General features: G+C 43.5%; 1 protein-coding gene across 1 annotated transcript in view; it reads left to right on the top strand.

Moving 5' to 3' along the window:
* Nucleotides 1-21,879, top strand: part of cacna2d2a (calcium channel, voltage-dependent, alpha 2/delta subunit 2a) — a 171,912-nt gene that overhangs the window by 115,762 nt on the left and 34,271 nt on the right. The window contains exons 6-9 of the mRNA XM_042339608.1: nucleotides 7,104-7,235; nucleotides 7,759-7,816; nucleotides 14,894-14,944; nucleotides 18,206-18,305. Coding sequence (XP_042195542.1) covers nucleotides 7,104-7,235; nucleotides 7,759-7,816; nucleotides 14,894-14,944; nucleotides 18,206-18,305 — 341 coding nt within the window. The remainder of the gene's footprint in view (nucleotides 1-7,103; nucleotides 7,236-7,758; nucleotides 7,817-14,893; nucleotides 14,945-18,205; nucleotides 18,306-21,879) is intronic.

Raw genomic sequence — 21,879 nt, 5'->3', positions numbered from 1 at the left:
TATTATTATTATCTCCATACAGAGTGGGTACCAAATAATATACACGCACAATACGCACCGTGTAAACACACCAAAAGTTATTTACACAAGCTCGGGATACTCGGGCAACACACTCACATAAACATACACGTTGTATGTTTTTAATGGTGCAAAGACTGTGCACATGATTATAATGCTGTCTTGTCTTATTCAACACTTTTCAACCAGCCACGTGTCAAATTCCTAGCACATTGAATCAAGTTGCTGTAATAATTCACAGGGCAATGGACAGTGTTACTGCTTCTGATGCCTGGGCGCCTCTGATTGATAACCTATCTTGTGCCGCAGTCGTATGGACAGACAAACTCTTTCAAATTAATTAACATTTAAATTAGAAATAAAGGACGAAACTCCTAGGATTTTAGTAATCTCGGTAATGGGGCTGAATTTGTCATCGTTCGAGTCTCCTCCTCTCGTCCCATGTCACCAGTTAGGCACAGCTCAGCTTTCACAACCTGCTTAGATTGCCCGGGTACTCTGTTATAATTACAGCAATGAATCTCGGTGGTAGGAGAGCACTCTGCCATGCCTTAAGTCATTTATAAGGTGAGAATAATACCCGCTTCTTCCATTACAACTTTTTCAGACCCTACAATACGTTTGAGAGGAACAACCTCAGCCTCCAATAAGATGTGAGAATCTTACAGCCCCTATTGGAAGCTCACATTAAAGTCTATTAAGAACTGATATATGTCCTTTACTGAGGGACACTTTAGCTGCTACTGTGTGTACCCTATAGGCCTCACAGAATAACCTGTTAAGCTTTATAGAGAATGGCTCCTGCGATAGCTCAACCAGTTTATTCTGTGAACCATAGAGCTATAAAGACCAAACACGCAGCAAGTTTTTAAGAGGACCGAGAAGAAAATGGAGGAGCAGAGAAGAGGGGATTTGGAGGGATGGAGGCTGGTAGAGTATAAACATTGGCACGGACTAGTTGGGCTGGATGCAAGTTAACAATGTACTGACAAGGTCTTCAGGGCTATTTAAGGGTTTGGGTGGATCTAAAAAGAACGTAAGAATTTGCTGATGAAAGAGGACCAAGGTCCATCCAGTTCGCCTTCTACCATCCTGGCAGTCGCTTGACATGTCGTGTCCCCAAACTATACGCTGTATCCCCCAGATATTATTTTCTAGTAGAAATCTATCTTGTTTGTTCTTGAAACAAACAACTCTTTCTGCTTCCACCGCCTGTTCCATATATTTACTACTCGCTCACTGAAGTAGTGTCTCTACAGATTTGTTCTGAATGTAATATGTTTGCAACTCAGTATTGGATTGGTACATTGGCTGAATGTTCCTTACAGTCTTCACTGGGTGCATACACCTACCTATCAATAATTGTCGGATCTTCTCCAGCAGTAGTAGCTTTGAACCAAGGAATATCTAAATAAATGCATTGGATTGTTACATATTCTTAACCGAAAGACGTTTTAATTCCCCCAAATGGTTTGCCATTTTATAGCAGAATATAAAGCTTGAAGTGACGGGGTTATCTGTAGGGAGGCTGCTTGTGGCGTTCCTTTTGCAGACCGTTCTGTCTTCCTTTTGCTGTTGGTACTCCTGAAAAGATTATTGCTTCATTTCAGTGTCATTACTTGATTCATTTTGTCCTTGTGCAGCTTCTACCATCAGCCCTACACACTCTCACACATCCCACATCTGAGGACTTTGACATTTCCATACTTATGATCTGTTTCCTGGACCCTCACATGTTAGGAAAATACAGGTGGGCAGCTTGTTATCTCCTACAGCAGCAAGTCTTGACGTTCTGTTGCAGTAATTACACACACAGAATGTCTCGCACAATCGTTCCGTTAAAAAAAAATCCTCAACAATGTCTTATCAATTTTCATCCAGTATTTATCCTTTGAACGTTAATTGGTTTGGCCTCTTTTGGGGACATATTCAACTGTATTTTTATAGCAATATTAATTATGTTACCATATTTCACGGCGAACCATTCGTTTCGTCTATATCGAAAATGCAGGGCGCAGAGAACCTGTTGCAGTTTGACCAGAAAATGATAAATTCATTGTAACGTGATATTAAGTTAGATTATTAATAACCAATTTAACCTTTAATACTGTATTTCGAAAATCTTCTGTTGCCTCTACATAAGACCAACTCTTTGCACCAAATTTTTTTTTCTTCAGAATTAGGCTGCACAAAACAACCTTTGCTGGTTGGTCAGTGCAGCCTAACTCTGTTGGCAGCGAATATCATAATAATAACACATATCAGCAAACCAGTGCTATAAAGAAGCACCTTATTGAAACACAGGAACAGCAGAAGGCCATTCAGCCCCTCAAGCCTGTTCTGCCATTCTGTAAGTTTCCCAACCGATGGCAAAATTACTCCCAAAATTGAAGCTGATGCTCTAGCAGCATAACAACAGAATTTGTACCCCATTCATTACCCCCCAAGTACTTTTTACTTTCGCCCACAAAATATGCCGTCGATTCACTTTACAGTATATTCTGTGATGCACTTTGAGACGTCTCAAAGACGTGATAAGGCGCTGTATTAATTGCAAGGATTAGTATTATTACTTGGGTGCTGAATGAATATTGACGTGTAAAGGTGAGGGAATGGAGAGACTGAGAGAGCTGTTCAGGTTCACGGACTTTGGGTCGAAAGGTTTCATCTTCTCATTGAGGTCATCTTGATCTGCAGTCAATTCCCGAAAGCGACTTGCGACCCAGTCAGTAAAATAGGTTTGAATTAAACGAGCGGTGCTTTCGAAACGTGGCACCAGAATTAGAGGCAAAATGGAGAATGAGGAATAATTCCGACTAATTTAATTGTGACGCCCGTGAATACTAATCACAAACCGTCTGAAGGTCCTATAGAGTCTTCTGGAAAAGGGTTTTAATGAATGCAAGGAGTCAGTGAGGTGCATTGAGCAGACAGACACAGTGGTTTGGCTTTGATAGGTAGGGCGCAGGCTGAGGAGGGCAACTCTGCCTTGTGACTTGTCAGGAGTGAAACATATTCCGCAGGCACCGAGTAACGTTGGTGAAATAATCAGGAAACTACTGGAGGATACTATTGATAGAGGGTGTGTGTTAATTGATACATTTAATATGACAGTATTTACTTCACTCATCACTAAACAGCCAAATTAAATTTTTATTTGCTTTTTATTTACTGTGTCATCTTTAATTAAAAAACCCGGATCGCTCCAGAGAGCATGTGAACTGATAACCACAAGGCCTCCCTCTCTCTGTCCTTTTAGCAACGGCGTGTTAACACCTGAATGCCAAAACAGACGCCAACGTTATAAAGCCACACGGACTAATTGTATCAGTCACCTTCAAGACTGTCAATTCTGCTCATCAACAGGAGTGGCATTCCTGCTAATGAGACCATCACATTGATGGATCTTGATCCACCAGACACTGATTGCGAACTGGTTTTGAATCTCTCGCTGATGAGATTGTCATGCTGATGCTTAAACCACGGCTTGCCCGGTGTCACTGGTTAACGGGTAGGAATGGGATTCCCACGAGATCATTAGATTCACTCGGTTCAGATCCGACTTGAGCAGAGCCTCACACTGATCCTGGACTGGTGAGTATCAGACTCACTGTGAGACCAACTCCCACAGCATTGAGAGTTTTGCTGGTTATAGGAACATAGGAACAGGAGGAGGCCATTCAGCCCCTCGAGCCTGTTCCGCCATTCTATGAGATCACGACTGATCTGTACCTCAACTCCAATTACCCGATGCCAGCACTAGCACTAGAAGTTTGAATCCTGGTCTGATCTCAGCCAAGTCAGCCATTGGGGACACTGCAATCAGATTTTATCAATCCAGTATCAGTTTATTCAATATCAATTAACCAGTGAACCAATTCACAACTAAAAGAATCAGCCCCTTCAGAAGAGGAGGAGGGTGAGAAAAAGCGGCACAAATAAATTACAATAGAAAAAAATCCACTGGAGCCAAAGTTATTGGCCATCTCTCTCTTCAATGCCAAGTCCAATAGCTTAATTTGTCATGCAGACACTGATGCCTCATTGCAGTCTGCCTTCCCTCGACGCAGTTCCCTTTACAGTGGACCAGAGGTATGACAGCTGTTGGCTGTGACTAGTGCAGAGGCTACAGTGGTCCTCGTGTGCATCATGATCATTTCTGAACAAGATGATTTAGTGAAGGATTTCCCTTTCCCTTGAATGATCTTATTGGGTCCTAATGAAGATTCATAGGAGTAATTACTGGAGGACCTGTTTTCCCGCACCCTGCTGTTTGCACTTTCCTCACAAATCCTTGGGAATAATTCCAGTCATCATTCAAGCCAACCCTAATGGCATTCATGCTTTCAATTTCACGTTAAATTTTATTTCCGCCAATTCCTGAAGCCCAATGGAACTTTTTTGCTGAAATATAGCAATAAGGATCTCGCACAGGAAAGCACTACCCGTACACAGCATGGGGCAAAGACAGGTAATTGGATTTGAGGTACAGATTAGCCATGATCTTACAGAATGGCGGAACAGGCTCAAGGGGCTGAATGGCCTCCTCCTGTTCCCATGGGTATTTACACAGAGCAGTACATGCAATCCTAAAGAAAGCTCTGTCTCTTGTCCCTACATAATGAATTGCTTGCATTCCCATCCGCACAGCATGGATTGGATCCTATTGGTCTCTGTTTGGGTCATTGTCTGTATTCCCAAACGCAGTTGTGTGGGTCCTGTTCATAGTGCATTAAGCACATTTCACTAAGATTTACCCCTATTCAATCAAATTAGCATTTTCTTCCCACCCACACATACTCTTACACTCACACACACAAAAGCAAATGCTGCCCCTTTTCAATTGGCTGCCACGTTCCCCCCACAAAATATACGGTCAATTCACTTTACGGTGAAGGGTTTTGAGACATCTCGAAGATGTGATAAGGCCCTATATCAAATGCAAGGATTATTATCATTATTAAATTGGCTTTTTTCTTCCCACACACACACACACACACACACACAACCGAATCCTGACCCTTACGCGGTGATTTCATTTCTGGAGCTTGTGCCAATAAATAAAAGATTATGTTTGGAAACAGTAAATGATAGAAAGCCTGAAGCTGCAGAGTATGAGCAGTGGCAAGGTAACATGATGATGAGGTGTCTGAGCTGAATGATGTGTGTATCAACACTTCCTTCCCTCAGCACCAATAAACGAAGCTTGTGTTTTTAGTGGCATTGTGTGTGTGTCCGTGTGTGTGTGTGTGTGCTGTTTTATAGATTGGCTTCTCCTGGCTCATACTCGTAGTCTCGAATGCAGGGAAACTCATCATGCAGAAGAAATTCTCAACAGCTGCAGTGACTTGACTGCAGGATACTCATTGATTATTCGTGTGTTGAGCTGCCTGCTCCGAGCCTTGACTAACACCTTTGAATAGTTCCATTAATCACTGAGAGCACCATTTCACATCGCCAGTTTTCTCTCTGCCACAGAACCCCCCAAATACTCTACCTGGATGTGCGCTCATTCGAGTTCTGGTCTGTTTGTGCGAGTGGGAGCTGAAACCTGTGACTCTCTCTCCCTCACAGGCCTTTTTGGACACAACCCCCACACCCACCCCAAACACTCCTATAGATGCTGGGACCTTACCCCACGTGAAGGGCGCTATATCAATGCAAGTTGTTGTTGTTCTTGCAAGCATAGGAACAGGAGTAGGTCATTCAGCCCCTCGAGCCTGTTCCACCATAAGATCATGGCTGACTTGTACCTCAACTCCAATTGTCGTCCCTCGCCCCATGTCCCTTGATCTCCTGACACAACAAATATCTGCCCACCTCAGTCTTGAAAATTTGAATGGATCCAGCCATAATCCACAGCCTTTTGGGGGGAGGGAGTGAGTTCCAGATTTCCACTCCCCTTCGGGTGAAGAACTGTCTCCTGAATAAATGGACTAAACAGCCGAAGAGCTATGTCAAGTTGGTATAAAGTGTCCAAGGTTAGGCACTTGTGGAGACAGGTCGCTCTTAAAAGGTTTTAAGAAATTTGATTATTTCTCAGCGGAAAATCTTTCTGCTCTGTTTTCAGACAGTGTTTTCCACCGGGGTTAATCCACTTTACAGTACATTCCATGAAGCGCTTTGAGACGTCTCGAAGACGTGATAAGGCTCTGTATCAAATGCAAGGATTATGATTATTATTATCTAATAAGTCTGAAAGAAATAATGATTTTTTTCTGGTTTTTAGACAATAGGGTAGCTTCAAGACTGAAGCTTGAATGTTTCATTCTATGAGCCACTCCTGAAGTCCAGTGTGACCAGTTCCTCCAGTTCAGCTCATCAAATCAGATAAAACACTGCGATATTGAACTGAGCTGTGAGTCTAATTGGGCAGGAGATTTGATTCACAGCGAATAACAATTTAGTTCGAAAATAGATTTCTCGAAAATTAGGTTGACAATGTAATAACGCTAATAAGGCCGTCAGGTTTATATGGGATCGTTTTGTTTTGTGCAGCATATAATCATTCGAAAACAAATTTTACTACCCGCTCCCTACAAATGATTTCCACGTAGCCGATTAGAAAGAACCGGGGGAGACAGTTACCCCACATGGGGTAATGTGCGTAGGATCAAATACTTGGAGTGTTCGATCAACAAAACACAGCACTCCTCACACAGGGTAGCGTCCCAGAGTGCTTTAAAACCTACACAGTCAGGGTGCCACGTGCTCACACTCCACCCACCCCACACACCCACATGCTCGGAACATACGTGAACTGACACGACAGTACATACCATGTCTCTCTCTCTCTCTCTCTCTCTCTGCTCCGCACGTTACCCATAATATTCAGGACACTTCTCATTCTGCGCGTTCCCTGGTAATCATCATTTACAATTGTTCAATGAATAAGATTTCAGAGAAAGCTGTTTATCTCACCGGGGGGAGTGGTGGTGGTGGTGGTGGGGGGAACATTTGCATTCTTCCCACGGCTAATAAAGATTGTAAAGAGTCTCTCGCTCCTGCCGTCATCACGCCATCATTCCCGTTTCGCTTTGACTATTTCATCGCCTCAAACATCTTCTACCGTTTGCAATTTTCAGCGACGGTTATCCTGAATGAGCTGAACTGGACTGCTGCGCTGGAAGATGTCTTTAAGCGTAACCGAGATGAGGACCCCTCGTTGCTCTGGCAGGTGTTTGGAAGTGCCACAGGCGTCACCAGATACTATCCAGGTAAGTTAAGAGATAAGAGCGGATAAGTTGTGTGGTCACACGGCAGTTACTAAACCTGCCGGAAATCAAACAGGAACTCAATGGCAGTGACTGACCAATTGCTCCGTGCTGAATAAAAATCGGGAATCGTTGAAGGAATGCAGGGTGAACCAAAAAGTCGTGATATCGTTACAAATATTTCGCCCACAAAACACACAGTCAATTCACTCAACAGCGAGCTCGCTCACGGCCTGGGATAATCGTATTGTGAGGCCCAAGTAATTCCCGACGCCCTTATCTAAGTTGAGTTTGAAGCCCATTTCGTAAAAAGCCAGACCCAATCCCACCAGTTACAGCTCGGAGAGTTTGTGGAAGTAATTTGCAAATGTAGATGATTTTCAGGCTTTTCTCTGATGTACCAAATAATTCCAGCATCATATCAGCCGATGTACATTACTCCAGAATAAACCTGGGGGGAAGAAAAGCGGTTTACATTTTCGGCAGAACTGTTCTGTCTCTGTAACTTTGTTTGCGTTTACTGCAGCTACGCCATGGAGGCCACCTAATAAGATTGATCTGTATGACGTCCGAAGGAGACCCTGGTAAGTAAGGAACATATCTAATTTATCCATTATTAGAGCCAGGGCCAATGACTAGAATATGAGGCATCGTCAACGTTGAAACGAACAGGAAGGGCTTCAAGATAAATCAGGAAGTGGCAGGTTAGGCAACAGGGAGCTTGTATTTTAAAGATAAAGAGTTTTATTGGAGTGAGAACCGAAGGTGAGATGAGGAGGCCCTCAGGTTTGAGGTACTGGAAAAGAATGATTAAGAGTGAGGGAAAAAAATGTTTCTTTTTTGAAGGATTTTAAATATGGAGCGGAGGTAAAAAAAAATGGTTTTAATTAGTGTAATTAATTTCTATTCCATCACCGCCGCTCAGCCCAATTATAACAAGAACGTAAGAATTTGCTGCGGGAAAGAAGACCAAGGTTCATTAAGTTCAGCCTTCCACCATCCTGGCAGTCACTTGACATGTCGTGTCCCGCCCAAACTATATACTGTCTCCCCCGATATTATTTTCTAGCAGCAATCTATCTAATAATTCACTGATAGGAGCTTCAGAAATGGCACCCCCAAGGTTTCAGTGGATAAATGGCTCACGGGGTCAGTGTACTGGTTCTTTGTGGCAAGTTACAGACACGAATTGTGTGAAGACAGGCACATTTATATGAGCATAAATTGGGAAAAGAGTGTGCCAATCATCCCAGGCGTCTCGTGCTATAGATCAGTTACTGTGTTCCTTTCGAAGTCTGTTTATTGATCTCGAAAAGCGAACCCGTTCTCTGTCTGTGATTGAGTGACTGAAGTTACTGGCTGATAGGTTTGGTTCGATAATCATTACACCTGTGCTTTTCCCTGAAAATGGTCGCTCGGGCCTGNAAAAAACATACCATAAAATCATGGAATCTTACAGCCCAGAGTGCCTTTGAAAGAGCTACCAACTAGTCCCACTTCCCCACTCTTTCTTTCTTACTTACTTACTTACTTACTTACTTACCCCACAGCCCTGCAAAATTTTCCTTATTAAGTACTTATCTAATTCCCCTTTGAAAGCAGTTATCGAATCTGCTTCCATCACCCGTTCCAGACCGTAACAGCTCTATCGGTTTAAAAAAAATTCTCCTCGTCCCCTTGCCTCCCCTCTGGTTCTTTTGCCGCCAGTTATCTTAAATCTGTGTCCTCTGGCTACCGACCCACATTGAAAGAGCTACCAACTAGTCTCACTCCCCCGCTCTTACCCCATAGCCCTGCAAAATAGAATCATAGAATTTTACAGCACAGGGCAAACCTGTCATCACCTTTTTCCATATGTTAAACTGTGTTAAGATGTTCTCTCCTCTCTGGGAGATTGGAATAAATAAATCCTGGCAATTGAGCAGATGAATTCACGATTCCACAGTGGGCTTAGCGTAAGGCTGAGACACCTCCTCGCACGCAGTCTGTTGAATTGAGTTCATACTGCCCTACTTCAATGACACAGCCAGGGACACGTGCGACCCTTCCAGTGAAGCAGCGAGGGATTATCGAGGGCTTTAAGCCACTGAAAACGCTGCTAAGAAAATGATGTCGCTGTGAGCTAAAATGCTGGCTTTCGGGGCAGCGCAACACATTGCTATTCCTGATGAGAACATGGAAGGCGGAAGCCTGAAATCTCAAGCAGAGTCTGTCGTTTGCTCTGTCATTTGTGAAACTCAAAAGTGTTGTTGGCAAGATCTGTTTTTTCTTCCAGAGGCGAGTAAATCTGTCGAGTAGCACATCAGAGAGCTTCTTAGCTAAAGCATGAGGGTTGCTCTATAAATAGTGAGTTGTTGTGGTGGTGGTGGTGGTTGTGGTTAGTTACCTGGAGCAAGAAGCTGGAGGCAGGAGCCAAAGGCATTCCTATCCAACTGATATCTGTGAGAGAATATCCTTCTTATCCCATAGCTCACTGGTGCTGTTTTGAGTTTCTTAAGCGAATAATTCGTAATAACAACCGCAAGCAACAACGACTTGGGTATACACAGCGCCCCCTCCACAGGCCAGCGTCCTGGAGCCCTTGACAGTGGCCGAGCATGACTCCGAGCCGGGGATAGGAGGGAGGTGACCGTAGACACTGGTCGAAGGGGAAGGACTTCAGGAGCGACCTGAAGATCAACAACAACAACAACAAAATTACATTTATAGAGCGCCTTTCACGTCGGGAGGATGCCCCAAAGCGCTGGGGTGATGGGGAAGGAAGATAGGGAAGGAAGGGGCGAGCCTGAGGGAGGGAGAGAGGAAGAGTAATAGCGTAATGCTCACCAGTAACTTTCTTGTGGGTCTTAATTTGTATTGAAATCCGATGGGCTAGAGAGACCAAGCTCTCTGATGTGCTACTCGACAGATTGAGTGAGCGAAAGCATTATTTTGTTAAATCATAAAGCCGGGTGGAAAGAAAACAATACACCCTTTATTCGGTGCATCAGGTTTGTCAAAAGTCATTAAAACTTCAAAAAGCAATGAATAATATTACTTGTTTTTTGGTGACATTTCACTCGGACTCCAGCAGCTGTTATCTGCAGCAGAGCAGGTTCTGTGCTGTAGGGGAAGCCAGTCGGTGCCTCAGGGAGAAGTTAGTATTATTTTTTCCTCAAGATTTCATCACATACACTCAGAAAGGTCATGCTCTTAGCCAAAGCCAACAAAGTACAGCTTCAGTGCCGTTTGTCCTTGGAAAATCAGAGACGCATGAATGCTACTCCCTCGACCACAGTTAACTGCAAGGGCAGTACCTGAGATTAACCTTAAGTAACACACACTCGACACCTCACAGCTTGTCAGAGGCACAACCAAGCATGTTCGCCCATTGTGAGCCAAACCCAAGGAGGTCCAACCTTTTGGCTGCCGAGGGCTGGATGTGGGATTTGAGACCTGTTCGCCCGAGCCTCACAAGCAATATTTCTGTGTTTCCCTTCCACAAACATAGCCCGTATATAGAAATCCTAATGGTTTATATTGTGTCACCGTGTTACTTGATTTCACTCTATTTCAGTTGCCTGGAAAATTTTAAATAGGCAATGTATAAATTCATAGAAATTTGACAACAATAATACAGCCAGTGATGAGGTCTCTCTCTCTCTCTCTCTCTGTATCTGTATCTGTATCTCTCTCTCTGTCTCTGTCTGTCATTGGCGGAGCCTGACTCCGAGCTGGGGGAGGGGGAGAGGTGGCCGTAAGCACGGTAAAAAGGAAGGTTTTCAGGTGGCACATGAAAAAGGGGAGAGAAGGGGGCAAGGCGGGGAGATTGAGGGAGAGCGTTCCAGATGGTGGGGCGGGGGGTGTGAGGGACAAGCAGGAGCCGGTGCCAGTCAAGCGGAGGCACCGGGTGGTGGATTGGGGAGTGAGGAGGTCGGAGGAGGAGGGAGGTGTCAGAGAGTGAAGGAGTTTGAACGCGAGTATTAAGTTGTGATGTACATCTTTGTCTCTCATGGATGGTCGAAGTTTATAACTTGTGACCAGTTTACCTTCTGGGATTTTCTTAGCTACTAGTAAATACACCAGCGATCTGCACTTTGCTCTGACAGACTGACCAGCCTGTAGCTGAGCAATAAAACTAAATTGGATTTTTGGTTGAATCAGAGAAGATGTCACTTCTGGCTCCAATTGATCTGTGGAGCAAAAAAAAAAGTCAAGTGCCCCATCTGTTCCCATCTGAACGCACTGTAGCTTAATAATCATTAACAATTAGAAATAAGTATGTTTTTGTGTTCAAATTTACATTTCAAACGAAAATAACAAGGTCATATCTCATGGCTATTCTCGTTTCTGTGAAATGCTTCCCTGTATCTCAAACACGTTGACACATTTTGAGTTGGGGCTACAGCATCAGTCGGATTGGAGTTGAGGTACAGACCAACCATGATCTGATAGAATGGCGGAACAGGCTCGAGGGGCTGAATGGCCTCCTCCTGTTCCTACGTTCCTGTGTTTCTACAGCGGCCAACGCCAATCAATATAAAAGATTCCTATTTCCCGAACAACAAAAGAGAGTTTGCTCGCTTCCAAAACAGTGAGGAACATTTTGCCACAACAAGGTGCAAGGTCTGTTTAAGTTGACCTCAATTTCCGGAGTGCACACCGAGTGATTCGCTGGAGGGAATTTTCCTCCTGTTGATAAAAATGTAAAATGTAACAGCAGCAGGAGAAAAACCTGTTTCGCTGGTACCAACGTCCTCTTAAAATTAAGATTAAAGTCGCATAAACTTCCGCTCCACACTGGATCCATCAAATAACAAGTCGTCAAAAATAGCAATCGCTGCACTGGATCTGTGTGTGTTTCGCGGGTAATACTATACTGAATTTTGATGGATGACCTTTTGCATCCATGCAAATTCAGTACGTTTCAAAGCAGCAGCAGTATTTTGATGACTGTATTCTGTTGCACTGCTCTTTACAGTACGAGTTCAGTGACATTTATAGTGTAATGACCCCGACAGTTTGTATTACAAATCATATGCATTAATAAATAAAATAAAATAAAATAAATTCAGCCTCAGTGAAACATTACTTTCTTGCCCCACTCTGAATGAGTTTCCTATAGTTTCTGTAGTATTTCCCTCACATTTGAGCACATTTCGCCCACAAAACATACAGTCAATTCACTTCACAGTATATTCTGCGAAGCGCTTTGACACCTCTTGAAGATGGGATAAGGGGCTTTAACAAATGCAAGGATTGTTATTGTTATTATTTAATTTATCATATTTACCGCATTTTGAGTATTCCACACAGACCTGATTAATTGCTTCATTGTTATGAAGTAAGCTTGCGGCCACAGGAGTCAGCGCAGAGCAGAGGAAACCTACAATTTATTTCCTTTTTTAGAAATAAATTGACATTACTGACCAATAGAAGGATATTTCTGCAGCTTCCCACTTGAGACTCAAGAAGTTAGTTACAGGACCTTGGTTTAATGTCTCATCTGAAGGACGAATTGGTGCATCAGGTTAGGTCAGGGTGTCATGGATATGGGGCAAGGACGGGTAACTGGACTTGAGGTACAGATCAGCCAGGATCGTATAGAATGGCGGAACAGGCTCGAGGGGCTGAATGGCCTCCTCCTGCTCCTATGTTTCTCTTAGTCTGTACTTACTGCGAGTTCAATGTCCTAACATAGGGCTTGAACTCACAACCTTCTGACTTGAAGGCAACACTATTGGCTACCAGTTGATTCAGGCAAAGGTAAAGCGAAGACAACTGTCGACATCATTGCTTCAGTGTTATGAATTAAGCTTGCGGCCACAGGAGTAGAGGAAACCTACAATTTATTTCCTTTTTTAGAAAATAAATTGACATTAATGACCAATAGAAGGATATTTCTGCAATGTGGAGTTCTGTAGCTCAGTGGTTAGAGCACTCGCCTTGCAAGCGAGAGGACCCGGGTTCGATTCCTGTCAGGGCGAAACCTTGGGCAAGTTTCCTTACTCCACACAGAGCCTAATAATAATCCCTCCAAAACAAAACAATAATAAATTGGTCATTTTCAATCCACAGCTGTTTGTGGGGACACTGCTGTGCGCAATTGGCTGCCGGGTTTCGCCCACAAATATACAGTCAATTCACTCTACAGTATATTCTGTGAAGCGCTTTGAGACGTCTCGAAGACGTGAAAAGCGCTATATCAAATGCAAGGATTATAATTATTATCGGGTAACTGCTATCGTCACTTAACTGCTGGGCTCCACAGTTCAAATTTCACTCTCACCGTTTGTGAACCCTTGAATGGATTAGTATCCTTTGTAATCTGGTTCAGTCTCCGCCATAGAATTCCACCCCTTTTCCCAGCGAAAGCAACAGCCTCCTTGCCTGCGACACTGTGATTTCTTAATTTCCTACAGTTTATGAACAAATGTTAAACAGTTGTTACAACAGATATCAGGTTATTCCTCCTCCGCGGCTCTTTGCATTTTTATTAAACTGCTTGCAGGCAGATACTATAAGCCAGCGATCACACTGATGTTTTCGTATTAATTATAAATCTATTTTGAGGCTCTGGTACAATTTGCTGAACCCTTGTTCTGTTTTTTGAACTCAATCCCTTTGTATCTGAAGACCGGCTTAAAATGGATCTTAATCAGTGCGGTACAACTCAGTGTGAGGAGTCGAGTCTGTCACAAGGCAAGCCTCTCACAGCTAATTGTACGCTGCACGGTCATAGCACAAGGAAGCAGAGAACAGTTGAAATGGAATTAACAGACGTGTCACCAAAATGGGTAACAACCTATGTCTTTGCGCTCAATATAATACAACTCTCAACCTTTCCCAACCCTCCCTCTCTATACAGAAGTAAAGGGGCTTAAAGCCACCACTCCCCCCACCGACTCAGAGTCAGGCTCCGCCACTGTTAAGCGAGTCCCTGCGTGGAGGGGGCTATCTATATAACTGCAGGTTGTTGCTGTACACCTTCAAGACTGAGGTGGATAGGAATTTGTTAGGTCAGGGTATCAAGGGATACGGGGCAGAAGCAGGCAATTGCAGTTGAGGTCCAGATCAGCTATGATCTTACAGAATGGCGGAACAGGCTCGAGGGGCTGAATGACCTCCTCCTGTTTCTATGTTTCAATGTTCTGTGTTTTCTAAGTAATCCACTGGTAGAAAAGTATGGATTCCTTGAAGAGGATCCATGATTCTCATTGAAAAGTGACTGCACAGCGCTTAAGTATCTGTGTATGTGTTGTGTTTATAGGTGTGTGTGTGAGACGGACATCCTGTGGTTGTGTATCTGTCACAAAGACTAGCATACCCACGGCTTGTGTGTTGGTGACGAGGGCCGATATAATCTGCAGTCATGTAAAACCCTATGCTGCTAAGTGTGTGTGTGATTACTGTATCTCTTAAACACTTGGGACATATAAAAGCAGGTACTGAAATATGTTCCGTGTGACAATACAAGACTCACGAGCGAGTCTGTTCTGGGATGGGAAATTATTCACTCTCACAGGCCACAGCGGCTGAAATCTATTTTTAAAAGTAATTGGTTTCTCCGCGCAGATTCTTTTTGGAATGAAATGCCTCATATGGTTGCGATCTGACCTTGTCTCACCAATGCTTTTAATGACTAAACGATTCCTTTTTTCCCCGGGTTTATTTCACTCCAGGTACATCCAGGGAGCCTCTTCTCCCAAGGACATGATGATTATAGTGGATATGTAAGTATTTGTGATGTCTCATCCTTCAGCTGCATGGAACCTCTCAGCTCCATTCCATGGATTTACCGAACACCATTATGTTGGCATTGTTAGGGCCCTAATATCCACTCCAATATCCCGCTGCACAGGGAGAGGAACTTAAGCATTTCAATAGGGATGAGATACATTTAGAAGCTGGTGAAGAGGAGTGACAGAAGCATGTCAGAGAAAGGAAGTTCAGTCACAGAGAACAAAAGGGCTAATGAACCTCCCCCAAAACAGAGGATGCTATTGGGCACCTAAACGGTACCTGATTAAGACGGCTCCAATCCAGGTTCACGTTCGCAGCAAGAAATTATGCTTCAGGGATTTACAAACAAATGTTGATGAAGCCATACTCTGGGGCTGGAGTTCAACGATAGAGGCGAATAGCCGATGGAAGCCGACGTGGGAATTACTAAAGCAGTCATTTGAAGTGGAGCTGTGAAAGGTTCAGACTTCTATCCTAGTTCTAAAATTATAGTAACGTAGGAGTAGGAGGAGGCCATTCAGCCTCTCGAGCCTGTCCTGCCATTCCTATCAGATCATGGCTGATCTGTGCCTCAACTCCAATTACCCGCCATTGCCCCATATCCCTTGATACCCTGACCTAACAGTTGTGTGGCATTGATACAATCGACCTCTAATTGAATTTTGAGAGGTGTAATTGTGCATCGTCAAAGCTGCTACGCGGAATGCCGGTCAGAATTTCTCACAAACGATCCCGATAGACTACATAGTGCAGATGTATTCAAACCACTAAGGGAAAGTGACCACAATAGGAAAAATTCACTGGAGCAGAGAGAGGTGAAGAGAAGTGGAATGAAAATGTTCAGAATTATTTCAGAGTTTGAGAGGGTGACATTCGTGAAAGGTTGTTTCCATGACAATAAGCACAAGATTATTACAGAAAGCCTGAAGATTTTTTTAAAATGCTTCACAGAACATACTGTAAAGTGAATTGACTGTGTATTTTGTGGGCGAAACGCGGCAGCCGATTGCGCACAGCAGCGTCCCCACAAACAGCCGCGGATTGAGTGACCGCATTTTTTTAAGGGATTATTACCCTGAAAAAGCGATCTGACAATCAACTAACAACCTGATTCCTACTTACTATGGGGTAAACAGAGTCGTGTGGGGTAAGGAAACTTGCCCAATGTTTCGCCCTGCCTGGGAATGGAACCCGGATCCTCTCGCTTCTCATTCCCCTCCACAATTCTTTATTCCCCCTGTAACTTTTATTTAATCAATTTATCTTATGAACTCCTATTTTAATTATCTATTCAACCACATGAGAGGATGCCTACTTAGTAGTACAAATTGCATGTGTGCGAGACACCTATCTTGAATACTGAAGAAGCTTCCGAAAATGTTTCTTTTTTTTTCCCCCTTCGACAGACATTTTCCGTAAAGGTGTGCCAGTTCATTTATTTTAGTTCCCTCATTCCTTTGAAGTGTGTCTTTTTAAATTGATATACTTCTACCCTTGTCCTCATTGCCAATGATTGCCAGGTAATTTGGAAACCAAGGTTTATACAGATGGAAGTCATTTGGTCCAGTGTACCAAATCTCTGCTCGTTCCCCACAGGAGCAATCGACTCTAATTCCACTTCCCTTTGTTTTGTTTTATATCCCCTTTCATATCTTTAATCTGATTTATATATCTAATTCCTTTTAAATACTATAATCTACTTGGCTTGAATAGTCACTTGTGGTCTGGTCCATATTCTATTAACTCTTTGCCCACAAAATATACAGTGAATTCACTTCAGAGTATCCTGTGAAGCACGTTGAGACATCTCAAAGACGTGATAAGGTCCTGAATCCAACGCAAAGATTATTATTATTATTACTGACTCTGTGGCAATGTACACACCCTGTAGGGCTAGGCACTGTCTTTGGGAACATTGCACACTCGCCCCCACAGGGACTGACACTGAGGATGATGAACATTCGTGCTTCATGACATGTATTTGATCATGTTCCTCCCCCTGACATCGGGCATCGGTAAATGACAAATGTGCGTCTTTTGTTTCAGGCGCCAGTTCACTCTCCGTAAAGCTGGCTTACAGATGCCTGTGGAGAAAGCTGGTCGTGTTTATCTCAGTAGATCTATCTTGTTCCATCGCATTCGTGCGGTTTCCTTAATATTTTCCGCTCAATGTCTTAGTGACATTATCTTGTTCTTACCGTTCTGCCGGAACAATAGCAGGAGTTAGTTATCGTTGCCAAAGGAGAAAGGGACCATTGAGTGAAGATTGCTCCCGTTAGTTGAGTAAAAGGCACTCAATAAATTTCAGTCATTCACTGCGTGTGGATCTGCACTGTGTCACTTGCTTAATGGATTGGAAGCTGTAGTCTCCCAGCAGCTAAATCAGACTCCCGCTCTGTCTGGGAGACTGCTTTAGATGACAGGGAAGTATTTCTGTAGAATTCCTACAGCCCCTTCCAATTCCCAAGGGACTTGGCTCCAGACAGCATGGGCTGCAATCAGAAGGTTCTGTGTACAGTGTTACAAACATACAGTACTTTCAGAAGAAGCATACTCCGAGCTACCTGGTGTCTGTTGTTCCCACAACTTCTCCCCCCGTAGGCTTTGTGTACGTAATGCCGTAAGAATAGGCCCTTTAAAAATATCGCTATTTGAGCAAAGGGTAAAGGTGGCAAATTCACCTCTGCGTCCGATTTTTCTGTGAGAAGCCTCGAAGACTTAATAACGGGCTATATCAAATGCAAGGGTTATTATTATTAGTAGCAGTAAGTCATTGATCCTGACAGGGAGCAATTGTGAAAAAATCTGCCCTTTTCCCCAGCACTGAAATATCCTCATCTCCAGAAATGTCAGCCTCTTTTCACGATATTCCCCCTCCTCCCTCACCCAACCCCCCCCCCAAAAGGAGCGAGGCAAATAAAATGTTCACAGAGAATATTTATCAGCTTCTACCAGGAGTTTTGATTTAGATAATAACAACAATAATAATAATCCTTGCATTTGATATAGCACCTGATTACGTCTTTGAGACGTCTCAAAGCGCTCGACGGAATTGACTGTATATTTTGTGGGTGGATCACAGTAACCTTCCGAGCTGACTGAAAGTCAAACAGCTGACCCGTCAGCCTTAGCCGTCAACGGTTGACAGTGTGACCTGCGGGCCGTGCAGATCGGTAGGTGATGCTGTAGCTCGCGGTCCTGTTTGACACCTGGATTAGGCGATTGATGGACATGTGCCTTGTTTGTTTCAGAAGTGGCAGTGTCAGCGGGCTCACCCTCAAGCTGATGAAGACTTCTGTCACTGAGATGCTGGACACACTCTCCGACGACGATTACGTAAATGTCGCATCAGTAAGTCGCCACCGTTCGCAACTCTGTGTATTTTGTGGGCGAAACGCGGCAGCCGAATTGCGCACGGCAGCGTCCCGCAAGCAGCCGTGGATCGAGTGACCCATTTATTCTGTATTGTTATTTCTATTAGCTGATTTGATTTGATTTTCAAAGCGATCCACTTGTCGTGTTCTACTTTTGGATGTAGAATGAACTGCTGCTCAATAACATCTTATTTGGAATCCCTGTTTTCTACTCACGACAGACACAGACTTTCGAGAAAGTCAACAAATAGTTTTATTGCAATATTATTATGAAGCATAATTATCTGCAGTGCATGACATTTTGTTTTAGTGACGCTCCTATGTCAGGAAGGTTAATAGCTCCTGGTCCTCTCATTAAATGCTGAGTAAGGGATTAAATGGAATCCATCTGACGACCTTAGTTTGTTCCTTAATTAACACGTCCACCGCGAGAAAAAAAAATCCCCTGAATTTAGCACAGCTGAGGAACTCTGAATGACGATATTTGTTGTGGAGATAGATTATTGTCGTGTACTGGTATCAACAGGATGTTTGTTCAGTTACTTCGGACACTATTTTGGATCCACAATAATATGTGAGGCATCTCCAGGTCACTTGGTCCAGGCACTTGTCGTAAAAGAACAGGATTGACACCATTCTCCTGTTTCAGTGTGACAAGTTTTAATAATCATATCCTTACGTTTTGCAAAGCGCCTCTCACATCTGGAAGGTGTCCCAAAGCGCTTTGAGGCACTTGATAAGCTACTTTATTGACTGTAAAGCTTAATAATAATTATATTAATAATCCTTGCATTAATAATCCTTGCGTCCTCTTTATCACATTGTTGAAACGTCTCAAAACGTTTCAAAGAATATGTTGTAAAGTGTGTATTTTGTGGGCAAAACATTATTTGCGTTGTGTAAAATTAGAGGTTACGTTTGTCTGATGTACACATCTGACTGTCTGACTGTGTGTTAGTTAGTGATGTGATTTCAGACCTAGATATTAGCAGTTTGTGGTAAGTGATGTCAAATCACCATAGAGGTTAGAAATCCGGGATTTTAGTGAATCTCAAAGACTGCTCTCCAGCTTCTGGAGGTTGCATTTTGGACCTGACTAAGTGAGGGGAGGTCACATAGCAGCCAGGATGAGATAAGACAATTCTAGGGTAAAATGAGATTTTCTATTCTCCATTACACTGCCAGGAAAAGTAGATAGCCGTGCTAATCAGAAACCCAGTTGGAAGAGGCATTTGCTGTTTAACGTGCTATAGGAGCTTATCGGATTGTTATGAAGATGGAATTTTGTCTTGTTCAATCCCTAACTGAGAGGAAAACGTGTCTGCCATTGCTGTGTGAATTATAAATCACAGGCTGCTAGGATGGCTGCTGGAGCCTGATGTTGAGATACTGCCAATTGCTTGCATCTCATTACAATCCCATCTCAATTCTGAAACAATCCAAGCCACTAAAATGAATCACCACCGTGTCACCGGTCTTCAATGCACTTTACTTGTTTGTAAATGCCCAACCCTTCACATTCATTTCACAGACACAGACGCGCATTAGAATACTGAACCGAGCTAAAATGATTTGATAGCCACTTCAATACGTTCTCCGACTCTGACTCCATCCAGTCCTGGTTCTGGGAATTGGATGGTTTGGTTGGTTAACTATTCAGGATGATAAATGGACTGTTGATTGATTATCAGACCTCTATGGCTGGGTTGCGAGTTCAAGGAGATTGGATGCTTGGATTTGTAGTTGGCTTGCCTAGTTGACTGCATTGATTAGCTGGCGAGATGAAGACTTTCCAACTGATTTTCCCACCCCTGCTGAACAGAGTCCAAGTCCATAAATCATTAGGATCAAGTTCACAGACACAGAAAGCAATCAATAAGGCTAATGGGAAGCTGGGCTTTATAACAGGGATATAAAAGCAAGGAAGTGCTGTGTCAGTTATATAGAACTCTGGGCAGGTCACAGATAGAGTATGATGTTAATTTTAGGCTCCCAATCCAATGAATCACGAGATTAATACTCAGGAGGAAGGGCTTTATCTACGAGGGGCTGGATAGATAAGGGTTATACCATATTACTTAAAACTGAGGAGTTTAATCTGAGTCGGCCTTTAAAATAATGAAGGAAATTGGCTATTCAGATAGTGGATAATGTTTTCAGCGTCTATGATATAATACTAATAATTTTTGCATTTGATACAGGGCTTTATCATGTCTTCGAGACGTCTCAAAGCACTTCATAGGATACACTGTAAAGTGAATTGACTGTGTATTTTGTGGGTGAAACGCCTTTATGCCTTTACCTATTGTAACTATCCCTCAAAATCCTTAACCCTCTCTCTTGCCATCTTCAAACCCATTCTGAAACCTACTTCTTTGACTGTGTATTTAGTCATCTTCCCCTGACCCCGTTTCTCCCCTTTAGCTCAGCGCCTCACATTGTAAGGCTTCCTAGGACTCTCTTAACATGTGAAGAGTGCTACATAAAAAAATTTGCTAGCTGTGTTAACATGGTTGGTGGATTGATTGTTCGGGTTAGTTTTCTGGTAAGTTGGCAAGTTATTGATTGGAGTAGCTGAATTATTGGGGTTTGTGTTGCTGGCTCGTGCGGTCAAATAACTAACTGAGTTACGGCAAGTTATTTCGGTGGAATGATAGTTAATGTAATTGCATGCCTCGAAATGGAATTGGAAGCATACTGACAACTAGAATAGAGGTGTCATCACACCTTTATCCTGTGATTTCCCATTATAAAGTCATAAGGTGTTTCAACTGGTTGAGCATCATATTGAGAAACTCAAGGTTCTGAATTTGAATCTATCTGAAGCTGCTCAGCCCTTAATCCCTTTGAGATTTATAAAATGTGCATTTGATCCAGATGTGTAATAATAATAATCCCTGCATTTGATACAGCGCCTTATCGTGTCATTGGGACGTCTCAAAGCGCTTCACAGAATACACTGTAAAGTCAATTGACTGCGTATTTTGTGCGAGGGGGGAGGAGAGGTTTGCCTGCGGCCACACTGGTTCTGGGTAGTAAATATGGCAAAGCCGTGTAGACCCGCAGTAAAAATCCAAAGTGCTCTGAATGGGTGTCCCACCTGCCTGGCTTTTGGCCCCGAGCTGGGGGTTGGGATCAGGAGGGGGTGGAGGACAGGGAGGGTGGGGGGGGTAGATGGGTGGCCGAATGCGCGGTCGAAGAGGAGGGTCTTGAGACGTGCCTTGAAGGAGGCGAGGGAGGGAGGAGCGAGTGGAAGGGACTGTGGGGAGTGGTGGTGCGGGGGGTGGGGGGTAGGTGAGAGGCTGAAGGCCGGACCGCCGATGGTGGAGCCCCATTCAAACAGAGAAGAGTTTCTCCAGTGCATTACGTCATGTAACACGTTTTGGTTGTCTCTTATGACAGTAGGAATGGAGAGCAATCAATCAGAAGTAACAAATATTTTGGAAGATAAGTGGGGGAAGGCTATGGGGAGAGAGCGGGGGGAGTGAGGAAAACTCTTTTCGAAGAGTCACCTTTTCAAAGGCACACACACGATGGGCCAAATAGCCTCC

Source organism: Callorhinchus milii, unplaced genomic scaffold, assembly GCF_018977255.1.
Source record: "Callorhinchus milii isolate IMCB2004 unplaced genomic scaffold, IMCB_Cmil_1.0 Scaffold12, whole genome shotgun sequence".
Classification (NCBI taxonomy): Eukaryota; Metazoa; Chordata; class Chondrichthyes; order Chimaeriformes; family Callorhinchidae; genus Callorhinchus; species Callorhinchus milii.
The sequence above is the reverse complement of the archived record's forward strand: the minus strand, read 5'-3'. Positions and strand labels throughout refer to the sequence as shown.